General features: G+C 42.2%; 1 protein-coding gene across 2 annotated transcripts in view; it reads right to left on the reverse strand.

The window, feature by feature from the left end:
- The window catches only part of GIPC2 (GIPC PDZ domain containing family member 2), a 92,051-nt gene that overhangs the window by 25,150 nt on the left and 43,826 nt on the right, over window positions 1-23,075 (reverse strand). The window contains exons 4-6 of one of the 2 annotated variants that reach the window (XM_061183974.1): window positions 9,407-9,513; window positions 3,088-3,169; window positions 440-774 (exon numbers count right to left, since the gene is read on the reverse strand). In XM_061183974.1, coding sequence (XP_061039957.1) covers window positions 617-774; window positions 3,088-3,169; window positions 9,407-9,513 — 347 coding nt within the window. In that variant the 3' untranslated portion in view covers window positions 440-616. Of the gene's footprint in view, window positions 1-439; window positions 775-3,087; window positions 3,170-9,406; window positions 9,514-23,075 lie in introns of those variants that run through there. The other variant, XM_061183976.1, reaches the window with a different exon arrangement.

A 23,075-nucleotide genomic window follows, 5' to 3' on the forward strand; every position in this document is an offset into this window, starting at 1 on the left:
ATTTTAAAACACTTGCTTTCTATAGGATCATCTCAGCTTTAACTTCGTGTCGTGTGTAGCAAGGATCTATTATATGCAAATTTTATATTTCTCTTAAAGGAGCTAGAAAAGAGTATCACTTCTTTCAATTACAGACATCATCTGCACAGCCAACATAAAAATTTTATTTTTAAAGTTCAGATAGGCTAGAAAAAAATAAGAATAAACTCTGTAAGGAAAAGGAAGATGAGTAGAAGTAGAAAAGGAACAATGAGTTTTAAATACTTCTAGCTAATGTAAAGTAAAATACCTTCCCTTGTAGCAAGTAAACAAAATAGTCTCAGTCTTTGACTTTAAAAAATTTATTAAGTACCTGATACAAATTCACCCATGCCCACACACACAGATGCATGCAGGCACACACCCCACCACTAGCATGCTCATTCACTCTTTCCCCACCCAGCATCCACCTGCCCTTCTTAAGGGAACATTTATCGTCTTGCTTCTGCACTGGAGGGACCAGGCCCTTCACAATCTCAGCCCTTGTATTTCAGAGTCACTCTCTGTTGCATAGGTAGAGCATTTGACCCAGACCTAACCACTTCCCTGGCCTCTGTGACTAGTTCACTTGAGACAATCAGAGACGATCCTGAGCATTTTGTTTGAATGACTTGGAAAAGGCCCTCCCTCTCTTCCACTGTGATTGCCACCAAGAAGATGTAGAGGGTGGAGCCACGGCTGTCATTTGGGCTCTATGAGGGAGGGCCTGAAGCTGCCAGGGGATACCATGGGGACCTGAAATGAAGCCAGAATTGAGAGAAGAGAAACCACATCCTGATGACAGCGTGAGAACTCCAGTTCTAACCATTTTTGAAGCCAAGATTTACCTCTGGAATTTTCAGCTATAAGAACCAGAACATTTCCCTGCTTTGTTTCCCTTAAGCCAGTTGGAATTAGATTTGTTGAGTTTTGCTTTGTTTCATTTGTTATTTGCAATTGATAGAGTCTTAACTGAGAGATCAAGATACTGACATCCTAATGATGACATAAGAAATACACAGAGGGCTTCCCTGGTGGCGCAGTGGTTAAGAATCCACCTGCTAATGCAGGGGACATGGGTTCGAGCCCTGGTCCGGGAAGATCCCACATGCTGTGGAGCAACTAAGCCCATGCGCCACAACTACTGAGCCTGTGCTCTAGAGCCCGTGAGCCACAACTACTGAAGCCCGCACGCCTAGAGCCCATGCTCCGCAACAAGAGAAGCCACCACAATGAGACACCTGCGCACTGCAACGAAGAGTAGCCCCGCTCACTGCAACTAGAGAAAGCCTGCATGCAGCAACGAAGACCCAACGCAGCCAAAAATAAAATAAATAAAAATTTTAAAACATAAAATAAAATAAAATAAAATAAAGAAATACACAGAAAATCAACTGCTCAAATGCCCTTGTTCGTCACATGCCAAGTGTGTCTGCTTTCTTCATATTTGATTCATTGTTCACAAGGTTTCAGTAATCTTATTAAATGGGGCACAACTTTAATATTGTAATAAATACACAATTTGTCCATTAAATCTGATGTATTAAATACTTTTCATATGTATCATTTACAAAAGTTTTTCATATATATTTTAATATATGTATATATTATGAAATCATCACCACAGTAAGTCTAGTTAACATCTATCATCATATATATTTTTTAAATCCATAAAACTGCTTATGTAGGAAATATTATTTATAGGTTAAAAACTGAAGTTTAAAACAGCCTATACAACTCAATACCAAAAAGACAAACAACCCAATCAAAAAATGGGCAGAAAACCTAAATAGGCATTTCTCCAAAGAAGACATAAAGATGGTCAACAGGCACATGAAGAGATGCTCAACATCACTAATTATTAGAGAAATGCAAATCAAAATTACAATGAGTTATCACCTCACACTGGTCAAAATGGCCATCATCAAAAAGTCTACAAATAATAGGGAACTTCCCTGGCAGTCCAGTGGTTAAGACTCTGTGCTCCCAATGCAAGGGGCATGGTTTCAATCCCTGGTCAGGGAACTAAGATTCCGCATGCTGCACAGCACAGCCAAAAAAAAAGTCTACAAATAATAAATGCTGGAGAGGGTGTGGAGAAAAAGGAACCCTCCTACATTGTTGGTGGGAATGTAAATTGGTGCAGCCACTTGGAAAACAGTATGGAGGTTCCTTAAAAAACTAAATATAGAGCTACCATATGATCCTGCAATCCCACTACTGGGCATATACTGGAAAAGATGAAAACTCTAATTCAAAAAATACATGCACACCAATGTTCATAGTAGCACTATTTACAATAGCCAAGACATGGAAGCAACGTAAGTGTCCACTGGCAGATGAATGGATAAAGAAGATGTGATAGATATAGATATATTACTACTCAGCCATAAAAAAAGAATGAAATATTGCCATTTGCAACAACATGGGTGGAAGTAAGATAAAGAAAAATATGATATCACTTATATGTAGAATCTAAAAAATAATACAAAGGAACTAATTTACAAAACAGAAACAGACTCACAGACATAGAAAACAAACTTACAGTTACCAAAGGGAAAAGGGGGGGAGGGATAAATTAGGAGTTTGGGATTTATAGATACACACTACTATACATAAAATAGATAAACAACAAGGATTTACTATATAGCACAGGGAACTATATTCAATATCTTATAATAACCTATAATGGAAAAGAATCTGAAAAAATATATATATATATAAATATATATAACTGAATCACTTTGCTGTACACCTGAAACTAACACAATATTGTAAATCAACTATACTTCGATTTAAAACAATAGATAAAATGAACATTTTCCTGTAAAAAAAAAACCCCTGAAGTTTAGAAAAGTTGACTTGGCTTTGAGGCCTCACAACTAATAAGGGGTAAGGGCCAGGTGTTCTTTTCATTTTTATTTCTTTATTTTCATTATGCTTTCCATCACTCCACAGATACTGTTTATCTTGAAAAATATAATTGACAATAAATGCAAGCAAGACACAAATAAGCATTAAGTTCCATCAAATTAACACATAAGACTTTTTTAAATAGTATAATCTTACCTAAATCGATATCCCGAATTCCCATGTACAATTCAAGAAGATCATCAACCTTTTCAATCGCCTTTGCTTTGGTTTCAGAGGGCTTTATCAAAGAAAAGAGAAATAAAATCATATTTTTATGTATAATCTCTTGAATGTCGAGGCATACATAGGGGGAAATCTGATGTGGAGCCAGTTCTTGGTTGTGTACTTCAGCTAATTTGAATGGAAATATATCTAGAATGTGCACTGCAACTCAATACAAATCAATATAGTAAATATTTTTGGTGTTTGTGTTAAGTATTATAGATTCAAAGAAGAAAAGCCAGAACAGTCTCCAAGCAGCTAGCCGTCTAGAAGGGAGACAAATGTGAAAATAGCTATTTAACAATAATGCGGACAATTTCTAAAGGATGTCAAAGGCAAAGAGGCATCACAGGAGAAGTAAATTTAAATCTCTAAGTGTCCAGGAAGACTTCAGAAAGGTGACTTGGAAGTGTTTTCAAAACGAACTGGCGCCAGATAAGCAGAAGCAGGCACTGAAAGTAGAAGGCACTATATACCCAAAGTCTATGTGAGGTTGCAGAGTCTGATAAAAGAGTACAGTGGGTTAAAGGACTGCAAGAAGTCCCATGTGATGGGAATCACAGTGCCAGACATGACTAGATCTTAAGGGGTCCTGTATGCCTTGAATAGGGCTTTGGTCTTTATCATGCAGGCCACATGCATTACCAGCTCACCCCAAGAGTAAAACACTCTGAACACATACCCCTATTATTTATTTTTTATTAATTTTATTGGACAGAAGTCCCCCTTTATCTGTGGTCTTGCTTTCCTCAGTTTCAGTTACCTCAGTCAATTGAGGTCCAAAAATATTATATGGAAAATTCCAGAAACAAACAGTTCACAAGTTTTACATTGTGTGCCATTCTGAATAGTATGATAAAATCTCACACCACCTGCTCCATCCCAGAATCCCCAACCACAGACATCACCTGCTCCTGAGATCCAACCTTCACCATCATCACGGCTAGATGATCCAGGATCACCCAAGCAGATGATCCTCCTGACTTAGAGTCAGAAGGTCAGTGGTAGCCTAACGCTATGTCACAATGCCTATGTCATTTACCTCACTCCATCCCATCACACTGGCATTTTATCATCTCACATCATCACAAGAAGGGTGAGTACAGTAAAATAAGACATGTGGAGAGATCACGTTCACACAAGTTTTATTATAGTGTACTTTATAATAGTTCTATTTTACTATTAGTTATTATCATCTTTTACTGTGCCCAATTTATAACTTAAACTTTATCATAGGTATGTATGTATAGGAAAAAACATAGTATATATATAGGGTTCAGTACTATCCACAGTTTCAGACATCCACTGGGGGTTTTGGAACGTGTCCACTGTGGATAAGAGGGGACAACTGTATGCAATTTTTATCAATTACACACATGTGTTACCACATTAATGTATTGAGTATGTTATAAAAATAGAAATTTTATAAGGAGATGATGAAATAATATTTTTAAATAATTGTTGTTTTATGTATTAATGATACCAAAATATTTTTGTTCTTCCTAAAAGTTTCTATGAAAAACATGATTGGATATATTTTATTACTCTTTTAAAATCTTGGTTTAATATTTGGTGAAGTCTGGTTCTGTTTAGTTTATTTCAATACTTGGTTTTAAATGGCTTCATAGCTGAAATAAAATTTGCCCAAAGATGTTAAATACTCAACTACGGGTACAAATGTTGAATTCAAGATTACACCGCAAAAATTTCATAATACTTTAAATACTGCCATAAATATAGGTTGCTTTGTATTCTCAAAACTTATTGAAAATATGCATTTTAGGGAATTCCCTGGCGGTCCAGCGGTTAAGACTTTGTCTTCCAGTGCAGAGGGTGAGGGTTCGATCCTTGGTCGATGAACTAAGATCCCACATGCCTCGCAGCCAAAAAACCAAAACGTAAAACAGAAGCAATATTGTAACAAATTCAATAAAGACTTTAAAAATGGTCCACATCAAAAAAAAAATCTTTAGGGGTGGGATAGGGAGGGTGGGAGGGAGACGCAAGAGGGAGGAGATATGGGGATATATGTATATGTATAGCTGATTCACTTTGTTATAAAGCAGAAAGTAACCCACCATTGTAAAGCAATTATACTCCAATAAAGCTGTTAAAAAAAAATCTTTAAAAAAATATGCATTTTATTGCAAATAAAATTTTATTTTTATTTCCTTGAGGATATTATTACAACTTTCTTGTACTTTTATTTATATTAACTAAGCCTTTAAAACAATGAGACAAGAGACATGATATATCACTCTTGCCTTCTTTACAATGTATTTTGAATGGTCTGTGTGAAGTGACAGGCTATGCAAAGTAACTTAGGTGTTTACCTTTGCATCTAACCAGCCATATTATAAGTAATTGTAACAAGTATCAGTACTTCTCATACAAAAATGGCCCCCAAGATCTTACTATTGTAAATAGCTCTTGATCTCATCACCCCCTCTTCCATTCACATTCTGATTGCCTGTGTTCAGTCCTGACTTTTTTTAATTGAGATATAATTGACATATAACATTATCTTAGTTTCAGGTATACAACATAAAGATTTGATATGTGTATATACTGTAAAATCATCACCACAATAAGTCTAGTTAACATCCGTAACCACACATAGTTTTAATTTTTTTTCCTTGTGATGAGAACTTTTAAGATCTAGTCTCTTAGCAACTTTCAAATATATAATACAGTATTGTTAACTATAGTCACCATGCTGTGCAGTGTGTCCTCAGGACTTGTTTATAAGTTGAAGTTTGTACCTTGACCCTCTTCACCCATTTCACCCACCCACCCCCAACCCCCTGCCTCTGGCAACAACCAATCTGCTCCGTTTCTGTATGAGGTGGGGGTTTTTTTGGGGGGGATGGTAGTGAGAGGAGTATATAACTGAGGTCATCCAATATTTGTCTTTCTCTATCTGACTTATTTCACTTAGCTTAATACCCTCAAGGTCCATCCATGTTGTTACAGATGGCAGGATTTTCTTCTTTTTTAATGGCTGAATAATACTCCCCTCATCTTTTCTTATTTGCAGAAGTCTCCTAATTGGTCTCCCTGCCTGAAATCTTCATGCTCGGGACTTCCCTGGTGGCACAGTGGTTAAGAATCCGCCTGCCAATGCAGGGGACACGGGTTCGAGCCCTGGTCTGGGAAGATCCCACATGTCGCGGAGCAACTAAGCCCATGCGCCACAACTACTGAGCCTGTGCCCTAGAGCCCACGAGCCACAACTACTGAGCCTGGACGCCACAACTACTGAAGCCCGTGCGCCTAGAGCCTGTGCTCTGCAGCAAGAGAAGCCACCGGGGCTTACCTGGTGGCGCAGTGGTTAAGAATCCGCCTGCCAATGCAGGGGACACGGGTTCGAGCACTGCTCTGGGAAGATCCCACATGCCGCAGAGCAACTAAGCCCATGCACCACAACTACTGAGCCTGCGCTCTAGAGCCCACGAGCCACAACTACTGAGCCCACGTGCCACGGCTGCTGAAGCCCGTGCGCCTAGAGCCCATGCTCCACAGCGGGGGAGGCCACTGCAGTGAGAGGCCCACGCACCGCAGGGAGGAGTGGCCCCCACTCGCCGCAGCTGGAGGGGGCCCGCGCACAGCGACGAGGACCCAACGCAGCCAAATAAATAAATAAATAAATAGATAAATAAATAAAAGAAAAGAAAAGAAAAAAGAAAAGCCACCACAGTGAGAAGCCTGCGCACCGCAATGAAAAGTAGCCCCCACTCGCCGCAACTAGAGAAACCCTGCGCACAGCAATGAAGACCCAAAGCAGCCAAAAATAAAATTAAAATTAAAAAAAAAAAAGAAAAATCTTCACACTCTCAAATCCACCCTGCTCAATATACCATCCCCCAGAACCAAGGGGTTTTTCTAAAACACAAAACTGATTTGCTGTTCCCCTTGCAATTTTTAAATAGCCCCCCCCCCTCCATTATCCACAGGCCCTTGACGCCCTGACCCAGGCCTCTACCTCCAGCCTCCTCACCCCCCACCAGGTACTTGCAGCACACTCCAGTCCCGCAGACGTTTCCATTTCATGCCTAGAACACGCTTCTCCCCATCTCTGACCAACTCAACCATTCCTTCTGGAGGGAACTCTCCCTGATTTCCCTCTCCCAATCCCTGACTGCAGCTGATCAGCCAGCCCCTCCTTTGTGCCATTAACCTTGCCCTTCTGATTTGTCATAGCTTCTTTTCCTGCCTCTCTCCCTTTAAAGGAAAAACAACGTCTTTATCCATCTTTGTATCACCAGCACCTGGACTGTACCTGTCTCAACAAACACACAGTGAATAAACTGTGAGGTATGCAGGTGGAGTATAGTTCAGTTTTCAGAAATTGTGCTAGATTATGAGGGGCTGATTTGTTTCAAATCTGTAAATCCTTTGGTGTTTGAAATTAAATGGTAGGTCATTTGTATCAAATTTAATATTAGCACCAAACTAGTTTTTTTCTTCCCCTTTATTATGAGCTATTTTAATTGCCCTATTTAATGAAGCAGGTTATGCCAATAGGAAGGGAGTTTTAGATGTTTGTCTTGGAATGAATCTTTCCCACCTCCTCAGGCAGATCTGCAGTTATTCTTTTTCATTCCAGCACCTTCTATATAGCAGCTGCTCATAAATAAACAGATATGTATTACCCACTTTAACTGTTAGAAGAGGGCGCTCCTCCTGAAGTGACATGGAGTTTTTCCTGCCAACCCCACTTCCTTTGCAAGCAGTTTGAAGGTCTGTCCTTTTCTCCTCCGCTTTAAAGCACAGTTGGCAACCCCTAGCTCCTTCCCACTGTCCTTCCATCCTCTTACAGATTCCTTTCTTCCACTGATGTTTGTTCATTTGTTCAATAAACATATACTGGACTTCAGCAATATGTCTGGCAGTGTGCTGGGCACTGGAAAAGTAAAGACTCAGAACAACCAGATGTCACTGCCCTGGGTTTTTTCACAAATCTTGTCATATCTCACTTTCAAAATGCTTTCAGCTCTCCCAGGCCTCTCCGTTGTCACTTGCCTCCAGATCAATCTTTTCATTCACCCAGGACCAAGGCACTCGACTCGGAGTCTTCCTCTGGATTCCCCAAAACAGACAACATCCTGGGTGACTCAAACATTCAAGAGGACACCCTTGGCCTCGTGGTTCCTGGAGGGTCTGCTCCGACAAACCACACCCGTGATTGACCCTGACATCGTCCCCCAAAAGCTCTGGATCCTATGAAAACGGCCTCCTAACCGTTCATCTGTCTCACTCGTTTGCTCTTCAAACAGCTGGGAGCCCTAGGACGGTATGCGCACACAGACATGCCTTCCCCCACACCCAGCCCCCCGCCAAGGAGCTCCGGAGCCTCAGAGGTCTGTCTGACCTCCCCAAAGGAGGGCTTCATCACCACTGTCTTCCTGCTGTGAGCGGACCTGCCACTTGTCACTTTGAATCCTTACCACTGCCACCCTCTTCTTCCACCCTCCTTCCCTCCATGTGTCTCTTCTCCTCGTGTTTTTCACTCAAATACTGACCTTTACATAGACACAGTCAATCAGCAAAACCCTTCCTCCAGTCAAGCGTAAGTGAATCACTCACTAATTCATTAAATTCAAAAATCTGAGCTCCTCTGAAGTGTCAGGTACTGTTCTAGGTGCTGGGGATACAGCTGTGAACAGGACATGTGAGAACAAGACAAGGGACTGAAAGGAGACAAGGATATGAGTCCCACTGTGTTCAGCGCCTTAAAAAAAAATGAAGGGCAAGGAAGATTGGGCAGGGGGCAGGGTGGCGGGAACTGCTATTATACCAGCTGCTCAGAGGTTAAACAGGGTGGGATGTGGACAGAAACTCAAGGCGGCAAGGGAGTGAGCGGTGCCCGTAAACGAGCAGCGCATCCAGCTAGAGGTAACGGCTCATACAAAGGTCCTGAGGCGGGGATGTATCTGGAGTGCTTGCGGACAGCGAAGAGACTCAAGTAGCTGAAGCAGAGGGAGCCAGGAGGAGAGGGGTGGAGATGAGAGCAGAGAAGAGACGCAGAGTCAGATCGTGTTGGTCACTCTGAGGACTTTAGCTTTTACTCCGAGTGACGTGGGAAGCCACTGGAGGGTTTTGAACAGATTGTTCCATCTCATTTGCGTTTCTAAAGGATAACTCTGGCTGCTGAGTGAGCAGAGAGGGAAAGAGGGCCTTTATTTCCAGCTCTGACAAACACGAATGTCCATCCATTTCCAAGACATATAGGGATTAAATGAACATTACATACCACTTCTTCCACAGTGGCAGGACCTTTTGATCTCAGGCGAAGTGTCTCCCTTCCAGTACCAATCCCTCCTGTTGATGACTTTCCAGCTTTTGACCTGGGCTCCATGTCTATAAACATACAATGGATGGGGAAATGTACATATATTAAGAATTCCAACCAGTTGCTATAAAAGCTAATGAGTTTCCATCACAAATTTTTGTACAGTTATTGCAGAGATTTGATAAAAGCTATGCCTTCTGATAAAATTTCCCAAAACAAAATAAATTCACCTGTCATCCATTATTCTCATATGAGTCTCTATGAGGTCTGCCTACAACAAGAAAAGGGAATACGTGAAATGTGCTGATCGGAAAGACTGGAAGTTATAAGGAATAAAAAATAAAACAGTTGGTTTTTTCTAAGAGTAAAGAGGTATATGTTGCAGGAAAGCAGAGGTAGGTGTGTAGCTGGACTTCATTAAGGTCGTAAAGAAGGGAAGGAGTCATGTCTTGATAGAAGACAGAGAGGGAGGCACTATTATTGGAGGACCTACCTTCTGCTTGATGCTTTCAATACAAAATCCCATTTAATTCTTGGGCCAACCTATGAGGCAAGTTAGAGCCGTCATTTTACAGAAGAGGAAACTGAACTCAGTAAGGATCAGAGCTGGTATTCAAATCCAGGCCTTGTGACCCCAAAGTCTCAACAACACTTCACCACCACACCTCTTGGAAGCACAAGGGATAAATTCAGAGGTAACAGACTGAGAGCAGCAGGGTCCCCAAGAGGCTGGGAACAGGTTCCAAGGAAGGAGTTCCCCTCGAAAGGCAGGCGAGAGCAGGGAGCAAGAGTCCACGAGAAGCCGCTCCTTCCTTACGCTGGTTTTCTACGTGTGTGTTTTGTTTTGGTTTTGGTTTTCCAGCATACCAAGAGTCACCCCCGCTACCAGACAGTAACATAAATGAGTGAAAGGGGAGGGTGGGAACTGAGGATCACTCCCAGGAGGTACCCTATCCAGGCCACTCCAGTAACTGACTGCTCTGTGGGAAGGTAGGCCCTGCACAGCCAGATCTTCCATTTGTTTGCAAAGAAGATGAACACTCAGTTTTGTGCCAACCTCCTGATTTTTAACTTTTGGCAACTAAATCAAACTTTTAAAAACGACATAATGTGCTCCACAACAAGAGAAGCCACCGCAAGGAGAAGACTGCGTGCCGCAACGAAGAGTAGCCCCTGCTCGCCGCAACTAGAGAAAGCCCGCACACAGTGAGGATGACCCAACACAGCCAAAAATAAATTAATACTAAATTAAAAATAAAAACAACGTAATGGCGAAAACAAAAAATTTGTCGATCAGATTCTAATCATAGGCCACCAATTTATAACTTCTGCAGGTATCCCGAGTCCTCTTGACTGAGGACTCTGGCAGCAGTTTGGGGCAAGGATGGAGGCGGGGGTGAGGAGATACAGCACCAAGCCTGGGAGGTAACTGAGCTCCAATGTGGAGTCACAGGGCAGGCCGCAGTGTACGAGCAGGTGGTGAGGTCTATACAAAGCTCTCAAAACATGGACGTCAAGTGGTCTGCACAAACACATCCTTCCTTAGAATCTAGGATAATTCCCATCTTCAGCAAGTCCTGTTTCACTATTGGGGATCTATTCCAAGGTGACTAAGGATTTTACATGTTAATTTTAACCTGCATTTGAGGACAGAGCCACCAAAACATAAAACACGTAAGTTTTCCTCTGAGAGTGAAATTATTCAAAATAATCATGCAATAAATAGGGTAGTTCCCCGAAGCCAAAACCTCTAAATGGTGGCTGACAGTGATCACGCTGACCACATTGACCAGAGAGATGCTCAGGAGACCAGAGCTGTGTCAGCAAGTCTGCAGCATTTGCCTTGCCAGTCACACTGTGTCCCGTCCGAGGGAAGAACAGATTAACAGGAGATGCTCACTCAGCACAGTTTCCGAAAGAATGCCCAGCGAAAAAGATGAGGTCAGTCTGTCACCAGCACTGTCCAGGATTCTATACCACCCAGTTTGGAGTCATGTACAGACCTACAGTGGTCAAGACAGCCTCACCTTAATGATGCTAACCTCCAAGATAAACAACCTTACACCCGCACTCCCCCTATCACACACTCAACCCACCGCGATTTCACCAAGCAACCTGCTCTGTATAATTTGTCTTCCCATGTAAATTTCCTACAGGGTGGCAAGTGAAGCACTCAGCTAACACATGTGTTTGGTTTACAACTACATATACATTTCTAACTGTAAAGTAATACACTGGCATTCTGACTTAACAACAAGTCTTTTGTAAGTTTCGTAAGCAAGATGTAACCCTGGAAAATTGCACAAGTTCTGGATACACTGAAGAAAGTAAAGGTTCCTGGGATGTACGAAGCTAAGGACCCAGGCTCTGGAACATGGGAACTTCAAGGAGGGATTGTCATCCAGGCTTGAGAAGTCGGCCAGCCGCCCTAGATGATGTCTCTGCTTACCTGGCTCTTACCTGCAACACCAGTAGCTAAAAGGGTAAGTGAAATGTAGAACGGAATTTTTTTTACTAGGCTTTTTTTTTTTTAATTTTTAATTTATTTATATTTTTAATTTTAGTTAATTTATTTTTGGCTGCATTGGGTCTTCGTTGCTGCACGCGGGCTTTCTCTAGTTGCGGTGTGCATACTTCTCATCGTGGTGGCTTCTCTTGTTATGGAGCATGGGCTCTAGGCATGCAGGCTTCAGTAGTTGTGGCGCCTGGGCTTCAGTAGTTGTGGCGCATGGGCTCTAGAGCGCAGGCTCAGTAGTTGTGGCGCATGAGCTTAGTTGCTCCACGGCACGTGGGATCTTCCCGGACCAGGGCTCGAACCCGTGTCCCCTGCATTGGCAGGCGGATTCTTAACCACTGCGCCACCAGGGAAGCCCCTAGGCTTTATTTTTTAAAGCAGTTTTAAGTTCATAACAAATTGAGAAGACAGAGCTCTCCCATACACCTCTTGCCTCCACATATGCATCACCTCCCGCATGATCAATACCCCTCACCACAGGGCTACATTCGGTATAATCAATGAACCTACATGGACACATCATATCACCTAAAGTTCATAGTTACGTTAGGGTTCACTCCTGGTGTTGTACATTCTGTGGGTTTGGAAGAATGAATAATGACATGTATCCACCATCAGAGTATCATCCAGAGTAGTTTCATTGCCCTAAAAATCCTCTGTGCTCTGCTTGTGCACCCCAGATTTTTTTTTTAATCATTACATGTTTGTCATCTTCTCCTCGAAAGTGTTATCTCAAAACTAACCACTTGGTGGCACCAAAACAAAAGTTAAAATTTCACTTCTGGCGTAGACCAGCCTCCAGAAAGGCGGTTCTTGTGGCTAAAGAAATAGAAGCCATGTTTCTCCACAATCCTGATTCAGGGAAGTAAATCAACCGGTTTATACAGGAAAACAGGCAGGATGGCCCTGTTCAGCCTCAGGGGGAAAAAAATGTTTTGCTTTTTTAATGTTTGCAAAGGTTGCTAGTCTGGCCTACTTTTAGGGCGCTGGCCGGTCTAAGCTTGTCGAACCAACCAGGCCAAGCCCTAGATCAGTCACTTCACTTCTCATGAACGGGTTTGCATGAGGCCTCTCTTGGGGCTGAATGATGAGAGGGATGCAGTTCACACAGGAGATGCTGGTAGTCGGCCTGCAGCTCGAAGGATTCACTAGACTCAGGGCTCCCCTCCTGTGTCACTTAGGGCACAGGACACTCACAGCTCGGGGGTACACAGCTGCTCCCACAGCTGAGTGGGATGTCGCCAAGAAGCAGTCATCTTAGTTCCAAACCCTTTTGTGGCAACTGTATCTGTTACTCTAATTACATAATTGAATTTAAAACTACGTGAGCTGATGAAGTAAGTGTGAAACACCGAGTTATTATTACTAGGAAAACTAGGTTAACTGCTTTGGAAAGACTCCATAAGGGCGAGTTGCAAAAAAAAAAAAAAAAAAGGTGTGGGCAAAATGATGCTAGGAGATTAGGAAAAATATCTTTAAACATCCAGCATTTCACATATCTGGCTTTTAGATATCAAACAGAACCCATAGATGTGCATTCAGGTTCTGATTACTAAAGCAAGATTTCATAGAACTCCAATTTGTGTCCTCTACTCAAAGAGCTTTGTACATCTAAAGAGTAGTAAAATAATGCATATTTATATGTTTTAAAATAAAATGTTTATATCCACTTGTGTCATTCCTTATGATACCATTTTAACTAGCATTTTCAATAAACAGACCAACCCCCAGTCCCTGCTACATCGTGAAGGTCAGGGGAGAGATGGGAAATGGAGAAGACAGCAAGACGTCTGTCTCTAGTCCCACCCTGAGCCCCAGGGGAAGAAGAGCGCTGACAGCAGCCAAGGCCCTATCTTCAGGCGGAACACATGCAAGTGGTTTAGATCCCCAACGGACACAGGGTGACAGTGAGGAGGGTGGGCATTCTCCTGCTTCTGCACGGAACAAGATCTTGTTCTGGTCCCACAAGGGCCCAAGTTGGCCTGGAGTACAATTCATAGCAGGGGCAGAGCCATGATTTCCACGAGAGGGAGGCACATACGGACACCTCTGTGTCCAGCAAGAGACAGACTTCAGAATCAGAGAACCTGAGTTAAAACCCAGCTCCACCATTTACAAATTGTGAGAACTTAAGGAATAAGTCCTTATCTGTACAAGAACACTACTGAAACCAAGTGAGACCCTGTGGGGCTCCCAAGCACGGAGGCCCTTTTGTCCCGTTTCTTGAGGGCAAGGCTCCAGCCTCTATGACCTTCCCTGAGTTCCAAAGGGCAGATTCCAACAGTTGCTAATCAAGGGCGGAGCAGCCATGAAACCACCTGAGGCAAGATTAAAGGGACCAGGGCTTCCCTGGTGGTGCAGTGGCAGAGAATCTGCCTGCCAATGCAGGGGACACGGGTTCGAGCCCTGGTCTGGGAAGATCCCACATGCCGCGGAGCAACTAGGCCCGTGAGCCACAACTACTGAGCCTGCGCATCTGGAGCCTGTGCTCCGCAGCAAGAGAGGCCGCCATAGTGAGAGGCCCACGCACCGCGATGAAGAGTGGCCCCCGCTAGCCACAACTAGAGAAAGCCCTCGGACAGAAACGAAGACCCAACACAGCCAAAAAAATAAAAAATAAAAATAAAATTGCAAAATGATTAAAAAAAAAAAAGATTAAAGGGACCAGAGAAGCTCATCAAGATTAGGAGACCACCTGAGCTGAGACTAAGGGAGTGCAGGCCCTGCTCAACCCTAATCTTGTCAGAGACCCCACCTTTGAACCACTGTTATAAAACCCTCAGCAAAACCTCCCGGGTTGGGACACATAATTTTTCGAGGCAGAAGCCCGGTGTGTCTCCCTTTGCCTGGCAAAGTAATAAAGCTATCCTTTTCTACTTCACCCAGAACTCTGTCTCCAAGATTTGATTCGGCACCCGTGTACAGAGAGGCCGATCTCTCGGTAACGCTGCCTGCATAGGATGTTGTCTGAAGCATTCACACGGCTGCCGTATGAAAGGTGCTTTGCCCAGAGGTCTGGCTCATACACAGAGAGCTGCTACTGCTGTTGGACTTGCTTCTGCTGACACGGTCCACCCTGGAGAGACAGCCACCTGCTCTGCCCATGCCCTCCCCAACAAAACCATTTGCACTGGTTTTCCCAGGATGAGAAACATGCAGAAGTCTCTCTTCAAATGTTCAGAAAACTGTCACTTCAAATACAAAGGTCTCCTTTTTATTCTATCTTCTATAGAACTGTGATTTTTTTCCCCCTTCCATTTACAGAGGAGTAGAAACAAGAGATGACCCATTACTCTACTCAGGTTCGCCAAAGTGGCTGAGTTTAAGCCCAGCCCCTCGGGGGGCACTCAGCAGAGGGGGCCCTCCAGTGTCCATCTCATTGGACCTCTGACCCCCATTCAAAACGTCCTGTTAGAGTTACATGACACCATGTGGGCAAGAGGGCAGACACACCAACACTCCAACCTGGAAACTTAGAGTCCCCTCCCCTAACCACTCATGTAGGTGAACTAAGCTACTTCACCAAATTCACTAATCCATTTCTATAATTTCCACCTCTGGAGTTCGACAGCATCAAAAATGGTGGCCAGATGGCAACTCAGGCAGGACTTTGCAGGATGTGTATACCAATGACCTTCAGCACTGCAGGCCCAGAAATGTTTTTTTCCAGTGTTCCCAGAACTGACCTGAGTCTTAGGGATTGATTCACACTAACCAAATTCACAAGAACAGATGTCATACATCAATGTATTAATCATAGGGAGGGATGGTATCAAAGGTCCAAGTGGGTTCCCATGCTTCATTCTCATGAACCCAAAACTTCCTGGGGAAAATGTCCAAGCAGAGACTCAGCCATGAAGGTCTAAGACAGCAAGGCTAAGTGGGAAAAGGGAAGGGATCATGCTCCAGGCCATGAGTTCCAAGACTCCAAAAGCAAGGAGTGGAGAGTTGATGTTTTAGAGTCCCTCCCAACTGGGTGACTCTCAGTTTACCAGGCCTCTACCCCTCTTGGGAATAATTCACTTGAAACTTTCTTCCCATTGGGTACCTGAGAAGCTTAGTGTGCATGGATGATACCATAGAAAAGGACTTGGACACAAAGGATAATTCTCACAGTCCAAGGCTGCAAACAAGTAGTTCAGTGACATGTGGTCCACAGACATGTTTGTGAAGCGTGCAACGTTTTCAGATTTTTTAAATCAGTTGCCAACTTTTAAAAGTTGGGTGATTTCTCATCAAAATTCAAATTTTAAGTTTCTCTTGGAGACTGACGCATGCCTACAAAACAATAATAATTAGGGTCGACAACTTTACTTTGGGGTTTGCAGCTCTCTGCCCTCATTTTCAGACAATTTCTCAAGGTATAGAATTTCTCACTACATATGGCTATAAAGAGTTATATGCTTTTCATATACTAGTGTTATTCTTCGACTGCAGTCTTATTTCAAAGGAATAAATATACACACATACATCTACACTATAATTCATCTAGGGGCAAAAACATAGATCATCTGGGAAAATTAAAGGTAACTTTTTTAACTGATCATTTAATATGTCCCAGGTACTAGAAATTCTTGATAAGTTCTCTTATTTAATCTTCACAACACTATTACAAGGTAGGTATTACTCTAATTTTACAACTAAACTTACAGTTGAGGCTTGGAGAAGTAAGATGATTTCACCAAGGTCACAGACAACTGGTAAGTGGTAGAGCTGGGCTACCCCAGAGCCACTGCCTGATTTTATATTCTATTAAAGATTATGAGTTGCCATTGGTAACAGACATTAGTTGGCTGTCTTCTCAGTACCCAGGGGTCATGAGGATCACTGTGGTTCAGGGTAAGCTGATTGCTCCCAGCTTCAGGGATGGGACACACGAATGGGCCAAGCTAACTGATCCCCTTCATCACAGTGATTGTTTCAGAGGTGGACATGTGAACAAAGGTAAGTCAGAAAAAAATCTAAGGACTTTTGCTAGAAATTCTGAGGCAAGGACACTCTCTTTTTCTGTTCTATGTAAATAAGGAAGCACGTGGTCCCAGCCATTGCTGATCACCATCTTGGGATACGTTAAGGATACATGGATGATGAAGCTGATGCCTCAGGCAGCAGAGCAGAAAGGAAGGGCAAGAAACGGGGTCCTGATCACATTGTACGGGCCCTACATAGAGCTTTGCTAATGCCGGCATCACTCACGGACGGTTGATTTATAAGCTTCCCTTTTCTGCATTAGCCAGGGTCGCAAGGTTTTCCACTGTTTCCAAGTGAAAGATACCTCACAGATACAGAATTGTGTCTGAGCAATGAAGCAACCCTTCTAAAGAGACCTTCCAATGCTTGGACATACATGAACGGCATTGTCCATAAACAGCTGGTGTGCTCCCTTCCCTACCTCCACCTCTCTCTCTTTCTCAGAGTAGCTGACATAAAATCTAGCTTTGCCCCAGAATTTAAGACTTTAACTATTCATTCTCTTTTTATATGTCTCCTTCCTCTCTCCAACATTCTTCAGACTTTTTTAGAATAGCTATGGTGTTGTTTTTGTTTTGATCGAGCTGGTAGGGTGCTGGGGCGGATAAGAAGGAAAAGGAGATAAGTGGATGCCACATACACAAGGTGGCTATCGGATCAAAAGGGCTGGCAACACGTGACCCAATCCACCCAAAAAAAAAAAAAAAAAAAAAAAGGCTACACAAAGCTGCTCTTAACTGTTCCTTTGATGAGACTGAACAGTGCATGACAAGTGTCAGAAGGGAAATAACTATGCCCAAAATCATCTTGTTCTTTAGGTAAGGTGTCATTTGAGAAAAACTCAACCCTATTTTCATAACTCCCTGAAATTACAGGCAAAAGTTAATGTGCATCTCTGGGATAGTTTTAATCCAGAGGGGATTGTGTCACCAAAAATATTATAAACCTTGGGACTCTAACACGAGGAAGTTAAGAGGATAGCTAAAGTATTTTTATCCTTTTATACTTATTTTATTCCACAGTATGATTTTATGGGAATTCAAAAATCAAAAATTGTTCACTTTTATACATGGCTTATTACACATATTTTCCCTCCACCTTTTAAAAAGTTTAGTAGTTACAAAAACAATCCTGCCGGGCTTCCCTGGTGACGCAGTGGTTAAGAATCCGCCTGCCAATGCAGGAGGCACGGGTTCGAGCCCTGCTCAGGGAAGATCCCACGTGCCGCGGAGCAACTAAGCCCGTGCGCCACAACTACTCAGCCTGTGCTCTAGAGCCCACAAGCCACAACTACTGAGCCCGAGTGCCACAACTACTGAAGCCCGCGCGCCTAGAGCCCGTGCTCCACAACAAGAGAAGCCACCCAATGAGAAGCCCGAGCACCGCAACAAAGAGTAGCCCCCGCTCACCGCAACTAGAGAAAAGCCCGCGCGCAGCAACAAAGACCCAACGCAGCCAAAAATAAACATAAATAAATAAATAAAATAAAATGTCTGGTTCATATTAAAAGAAAACCACAATCCTGTCAATTTAAAAAGTTGATACAATGTAATCTACCACATTTCTAACATGGAACCATTTAAGATAATGTTAAAGAAAGCTGTTTAAAATGAGTATGATCATACAATTAAAAATTATAAAGCTACTAAAAGTGGAATGATTCCATTTCTCTACTTCCTAGACTAGGAATGCTAGACATTTCTTTTTTAAATAATTGTTTTCTGGTTATAAAAGTTAATATTTTGTATTTAAAACGTGAGAAACACAAGAAACCTAAAGAAACAAGTCATTCATAAACACACCACCAGAGATAACTGTTAACATTTCAATATACATATACTGCAAGTCACTTCTTCTACATGTAAAGATAGTTTTTTACAAAAAATGGGATATTACTGTACATTGTTTTGTAATCTGTCTTTTCACTTAATATATCAAACATTTGCCCATACACAAAGGGACCTGTTTATCTGCTTAACTTTTTCTGAAGACATACTCTGACAATTTTGAGTATAATTTGTCAGATCCATTTTCTTACAATTACATGACACTTCCCATTATACAATGGGAAGAATGTGTATTATTAGAAATGTGTATTATTAGAAAAAGAGCAATTATACCAACAAGTTATATTATCTTCACACTGTTCTACCATATTAAGGAAGCCACTTCCATGTTAGCATCAGTTTTGACCCCTTCATCCTACATGGCTATTTTAATTACTAAGCTTACAAACAGCTAAGAACTATTATCTACCTTCCACTCATGGTTGTTATTAATTCCAAAGGCTCCTTAAACATTGTAGTTCTAAGAAATCAATCACTGTTTAGGGTAAGTGACATGGGAAATACAGATTACAGAGTTTTCAGTATTATAGATTATAATAATTTCACCTTTCTTAGATTCAAAACATGAGCATTTAATAAGTTTTCCCTTAGTGAGAGTTTATAGCTAGAGTAGAAAAGAGTGACTATTTAGCCTGGGTCTTTATCCAGCTGAGTCTTTACACTGAAAACACATTTGTCGGTTACACCCAGCACTCATCTAACACATCTGCCACACCCCACAAAAGAGAACTTGGCTCTTCATTTATCTTCTTCCATAGTATTTTTGTGGTAAATGCCAAACCAATGTCTAGCTAGATATAAGAAAGGCAGAACAAACTCTATGACATGAAAAGATGATTAATTGGCATGTTCTAGCCCCCAAATTTGTCACTGTGAGTGCTTTAAACCTTTGCCAAAAAATACATGAGAGTGCCACTGTCACATAAAATGCAATACATCTAAAATTAAACTTCTCTCCCTTTCTCCCAAACCATTACTACGTCCAATGGCCCCATTTCCAATGATCACTTTTATCACAGGCTCCAACGATAGAAACCTGGGGTTACATTTGCTTCTTCCAAACCTTATCTCTCCCTCTTTTAGCTAAAGTGCATCAACCCATCTCTAACCTCTATTTGTGCCTCTGCAGTATTACTCAGGCTTTCTTCTTTCATTCGAATTCCCGCTGCTGCCTCCGATACCAGCCCTTATTATTTCCTCCTGGAATACTGCAGCAGCTTCTGACGTGGTTTCTCCTCTAATCAAATACAGCCAACATTCCTCCTCCGGGCTTAACTCCCCAAAGTCTATTTCATCATTCATTCTTCAGTTCTAATATCTCAATGATTCCGTATTATCCCCTCCGACAAGCTCAGGTTCCCCACCTAGTTTTCAGAGATCTTCTTAACATGGCCTGGAGCTGTTTTTGCAGCCTGATTTGCTGCAGTCCCTCCAAGACTCTTCTCCACAGGAAACCCTCCTTCCTTGTCTGTACTTCCCCTGCCATCCTGCAAGGCCAAGTTCAAGTGTAATCTTCTTCAGGAATCTTTCTCACCTACTCATATCTTTCCCCTCTTTAAACACCCACTTAAATGTCTGTAGTGGATTTAAATTTTTGCTCCACAGTTCTGGAGAAAAGAAATGTCACGTTGAATCTGACTGGGAGCCCCTCACTCCACAGGTTTGGTGAGAAACTGAGTCGTGGTTTTTGCTTTGGGAGTCTCCCCTTCTCGGGATCCAGAGAGCTGATGTGATGCTCAGTCCAACACAGATCCTAGCCTGAAGCTCGACCTCCAAGTCAGTGTGTCCAAGCCCAGGGCACAGGGGCTCTTTCACCTCAGATGGCAAGGTCACAGCTCTCACAGCCCTGATATCCCTTTGCAACTCTATCAGGAGTCCTATCACTTTTCATGGGGAGTTACATGGGAATGGGACACTGGTCCTTGATACTGGTGGGACATGCTAGATAAGCCATCTGTCCCATGGCTTATCGCTTTGGGAAAATTCCTTCGCAATCTTACCACTGCTCCCAGCCTCCCTCACTCTCAGCTTCAGGACCCTTCCCCATCATGGACAAATCAGCTCTCAGCTGAACTGCCCTTCGTTTAAATCTGCATTACAGCACATATCATATGGTTTGCATTATAGTCTAAGAGGCAGTAACACATACTGTTCAGCACGGAAGCCTCAGAAGCAAACAGGAATGGAGTACCATACTTGCACTGAATGACCTCAGGGAGGTATTTAACTGCCCAAAGCCTCAGTTTACTTATCTAGAAAACCTTCATAGGAATGACACAAGGATTGAATCAGGCCAGAATAGAAGTCCTAGTAGCAATGACTTACATTTATGTAGCACTGTGTGCCAAGCACTATTCTAAGTGCTTTACGTACATTAACACATTCAATCCCCACAACACTCTATGGATAAGTAAACAGGCATAGAAGGGAGTAAGTAAGTAGTCCAAGATCACATAGTAAGTAAGCAGCAGAGGAAGGAATTTCAACCCAAGCACTTTGGCTCAGAATCTATGCTTTTAACCATTATACCATATTGCTTCTAATAAGCAATTGCTTCAAATGGTAGCTATTATGGCTATTGATAAACTACCTGATTCATAATGTATCTGCCTCCTTATGTAAATTGCAAGCTCCTTGAGGACAGTAAACATGCTGACTCATCCATAACAGCTGTTAGGGAGCTGGCTCTGGACGCTCACTGCAGGGGTTAGAAGCCTACCTCCCTCGTTCACTAGCTAACTCTAAAATCTTGGACAGATTGCTTAACTTTTTAGAATGGTTGTAAGGATTAAATTATTTCCAACTTAGAAAGTACTTAGAAAAGTGAACGGCGGCTATGACAATGACATACTGATATATTTCATTATTTGATATGAGATGTGATTTACCATCTGTCTTTCCAGGATCCGGAAGAGTGCCAGAGTTCTCAACAAATATTTGCTAATCACCAACTCACCCACATTGTTTGTCTTGCTTCATGAGGGGTTCATCTTGTTTCTAAAATTACTCCTTAAAGAAAGGGCTACACCTTCAAGATAATATCAATAGTAATAATAGCAGCTAACTTCTGCCAAAGACTTATATGCACCAGGGACTGTTCTATGATTGTTTCTATGTGTTTAATCATTTAATCCTCACAACGGCCCAATGTGGTCGATACTATTATCTTTACTTTTTCTGTGAGGAAACCAAAGCACAGAAAGGTTAATTCACCCAATGTCACATTAACACACAGCCCATATGTGGTAGAGTCTACGTACTTAACTACTTACACTTTGTTGTCCCTTTTGTAACTTTTTTCGTATCCCACAGAATATTTAGTAGAATTCAGTATATATAAAAGTACCGAACTTCCCTGGTGGCGCAGTGGTTAAGAATCCGCCTGCCAATGCAGGGGACACGGGTTCGAACCCTGGTCCGCGAAGATCCCACATGCCGCGGAGCAACTAAGGCCGTGCACCACAGCTACTGAGCCTGTGCTCTAGAGCCCACGCGCCACAACTGCTGAAGCCCGTGTGCCTAGAGCCCGTGCTCCGCAACAAGAGAAGCCACCGCAATGAGAAGCTCGCGCACCGCAACTAACAGTAGCCCCCGCTCACCGCAACTAGAGAAAGCCCGCGTAGCAACAAAGACCCAACGCAGCCAAAAATAATTAATTAATTAATTAATTTAAAAAGAAAAAAAAAGTACCAAAAGCACTGTTGCTTGAAAAATGTTCACTCGAAATAGCATGAATAGTAGAGAGTATTTTTTAAATGTTTGATGTGTCTATCTAAAAAGTCATAAAACTTAAAAGCCAAAGTTTCTCTTAATAGCAAATAGACTTAGTCTTTGAAAATGAGCACATCAGTTAAGCTGAATCACGAAGATGAGGTACAAGTTTTCCAGCTGTGAATGACTCAAGGGAATCAGACGTACTTCACATACTGAACATCCTATTCTGATGGGCACATCGCACAGAAATGAGGTCTCTAAAAGAAGACATAGCCCAGAGATCTGTAGCAAAATCTAACCCCAAAACAAAGACTATCGATGCTTTAGGAGGCCAACATTCTTTCAACTCCCTTTCTGTTTTCAAAACACTTTACAGATACATTTCATACCTCCTTCCACAAACCTCTTTCCATAAAGTGGAACAATTACAAATTAAAGAAATTCTCCAGGATAAGTTAAGTGGAGACTTATCTAAATAAAACTGAATCAAAGCCTCATAACATTTAATAATTATAAGGCCTCATAAGAAAACAAACCAGTTGAACTAGTCTGATCCTTCAGCCAGTGAAATGGAAGAATTAAT

The sequence above is a fragment of the Eubalaena glacialis genome, chromosome 3 (genome assembly GCF_028564815.1).
Source record: "Eubalaena glacialis isolate mEubGla1 chromosome 3, mEubGla1.1.hap2.+ XY, whole genome shotgun sequence".
Lineage (NCBI taxonomy): Eukaryota > Metazoa > Chordata > Mammalia > Artiodactyla > Balaenidae > Eubalaena > Eubalaena glacialis.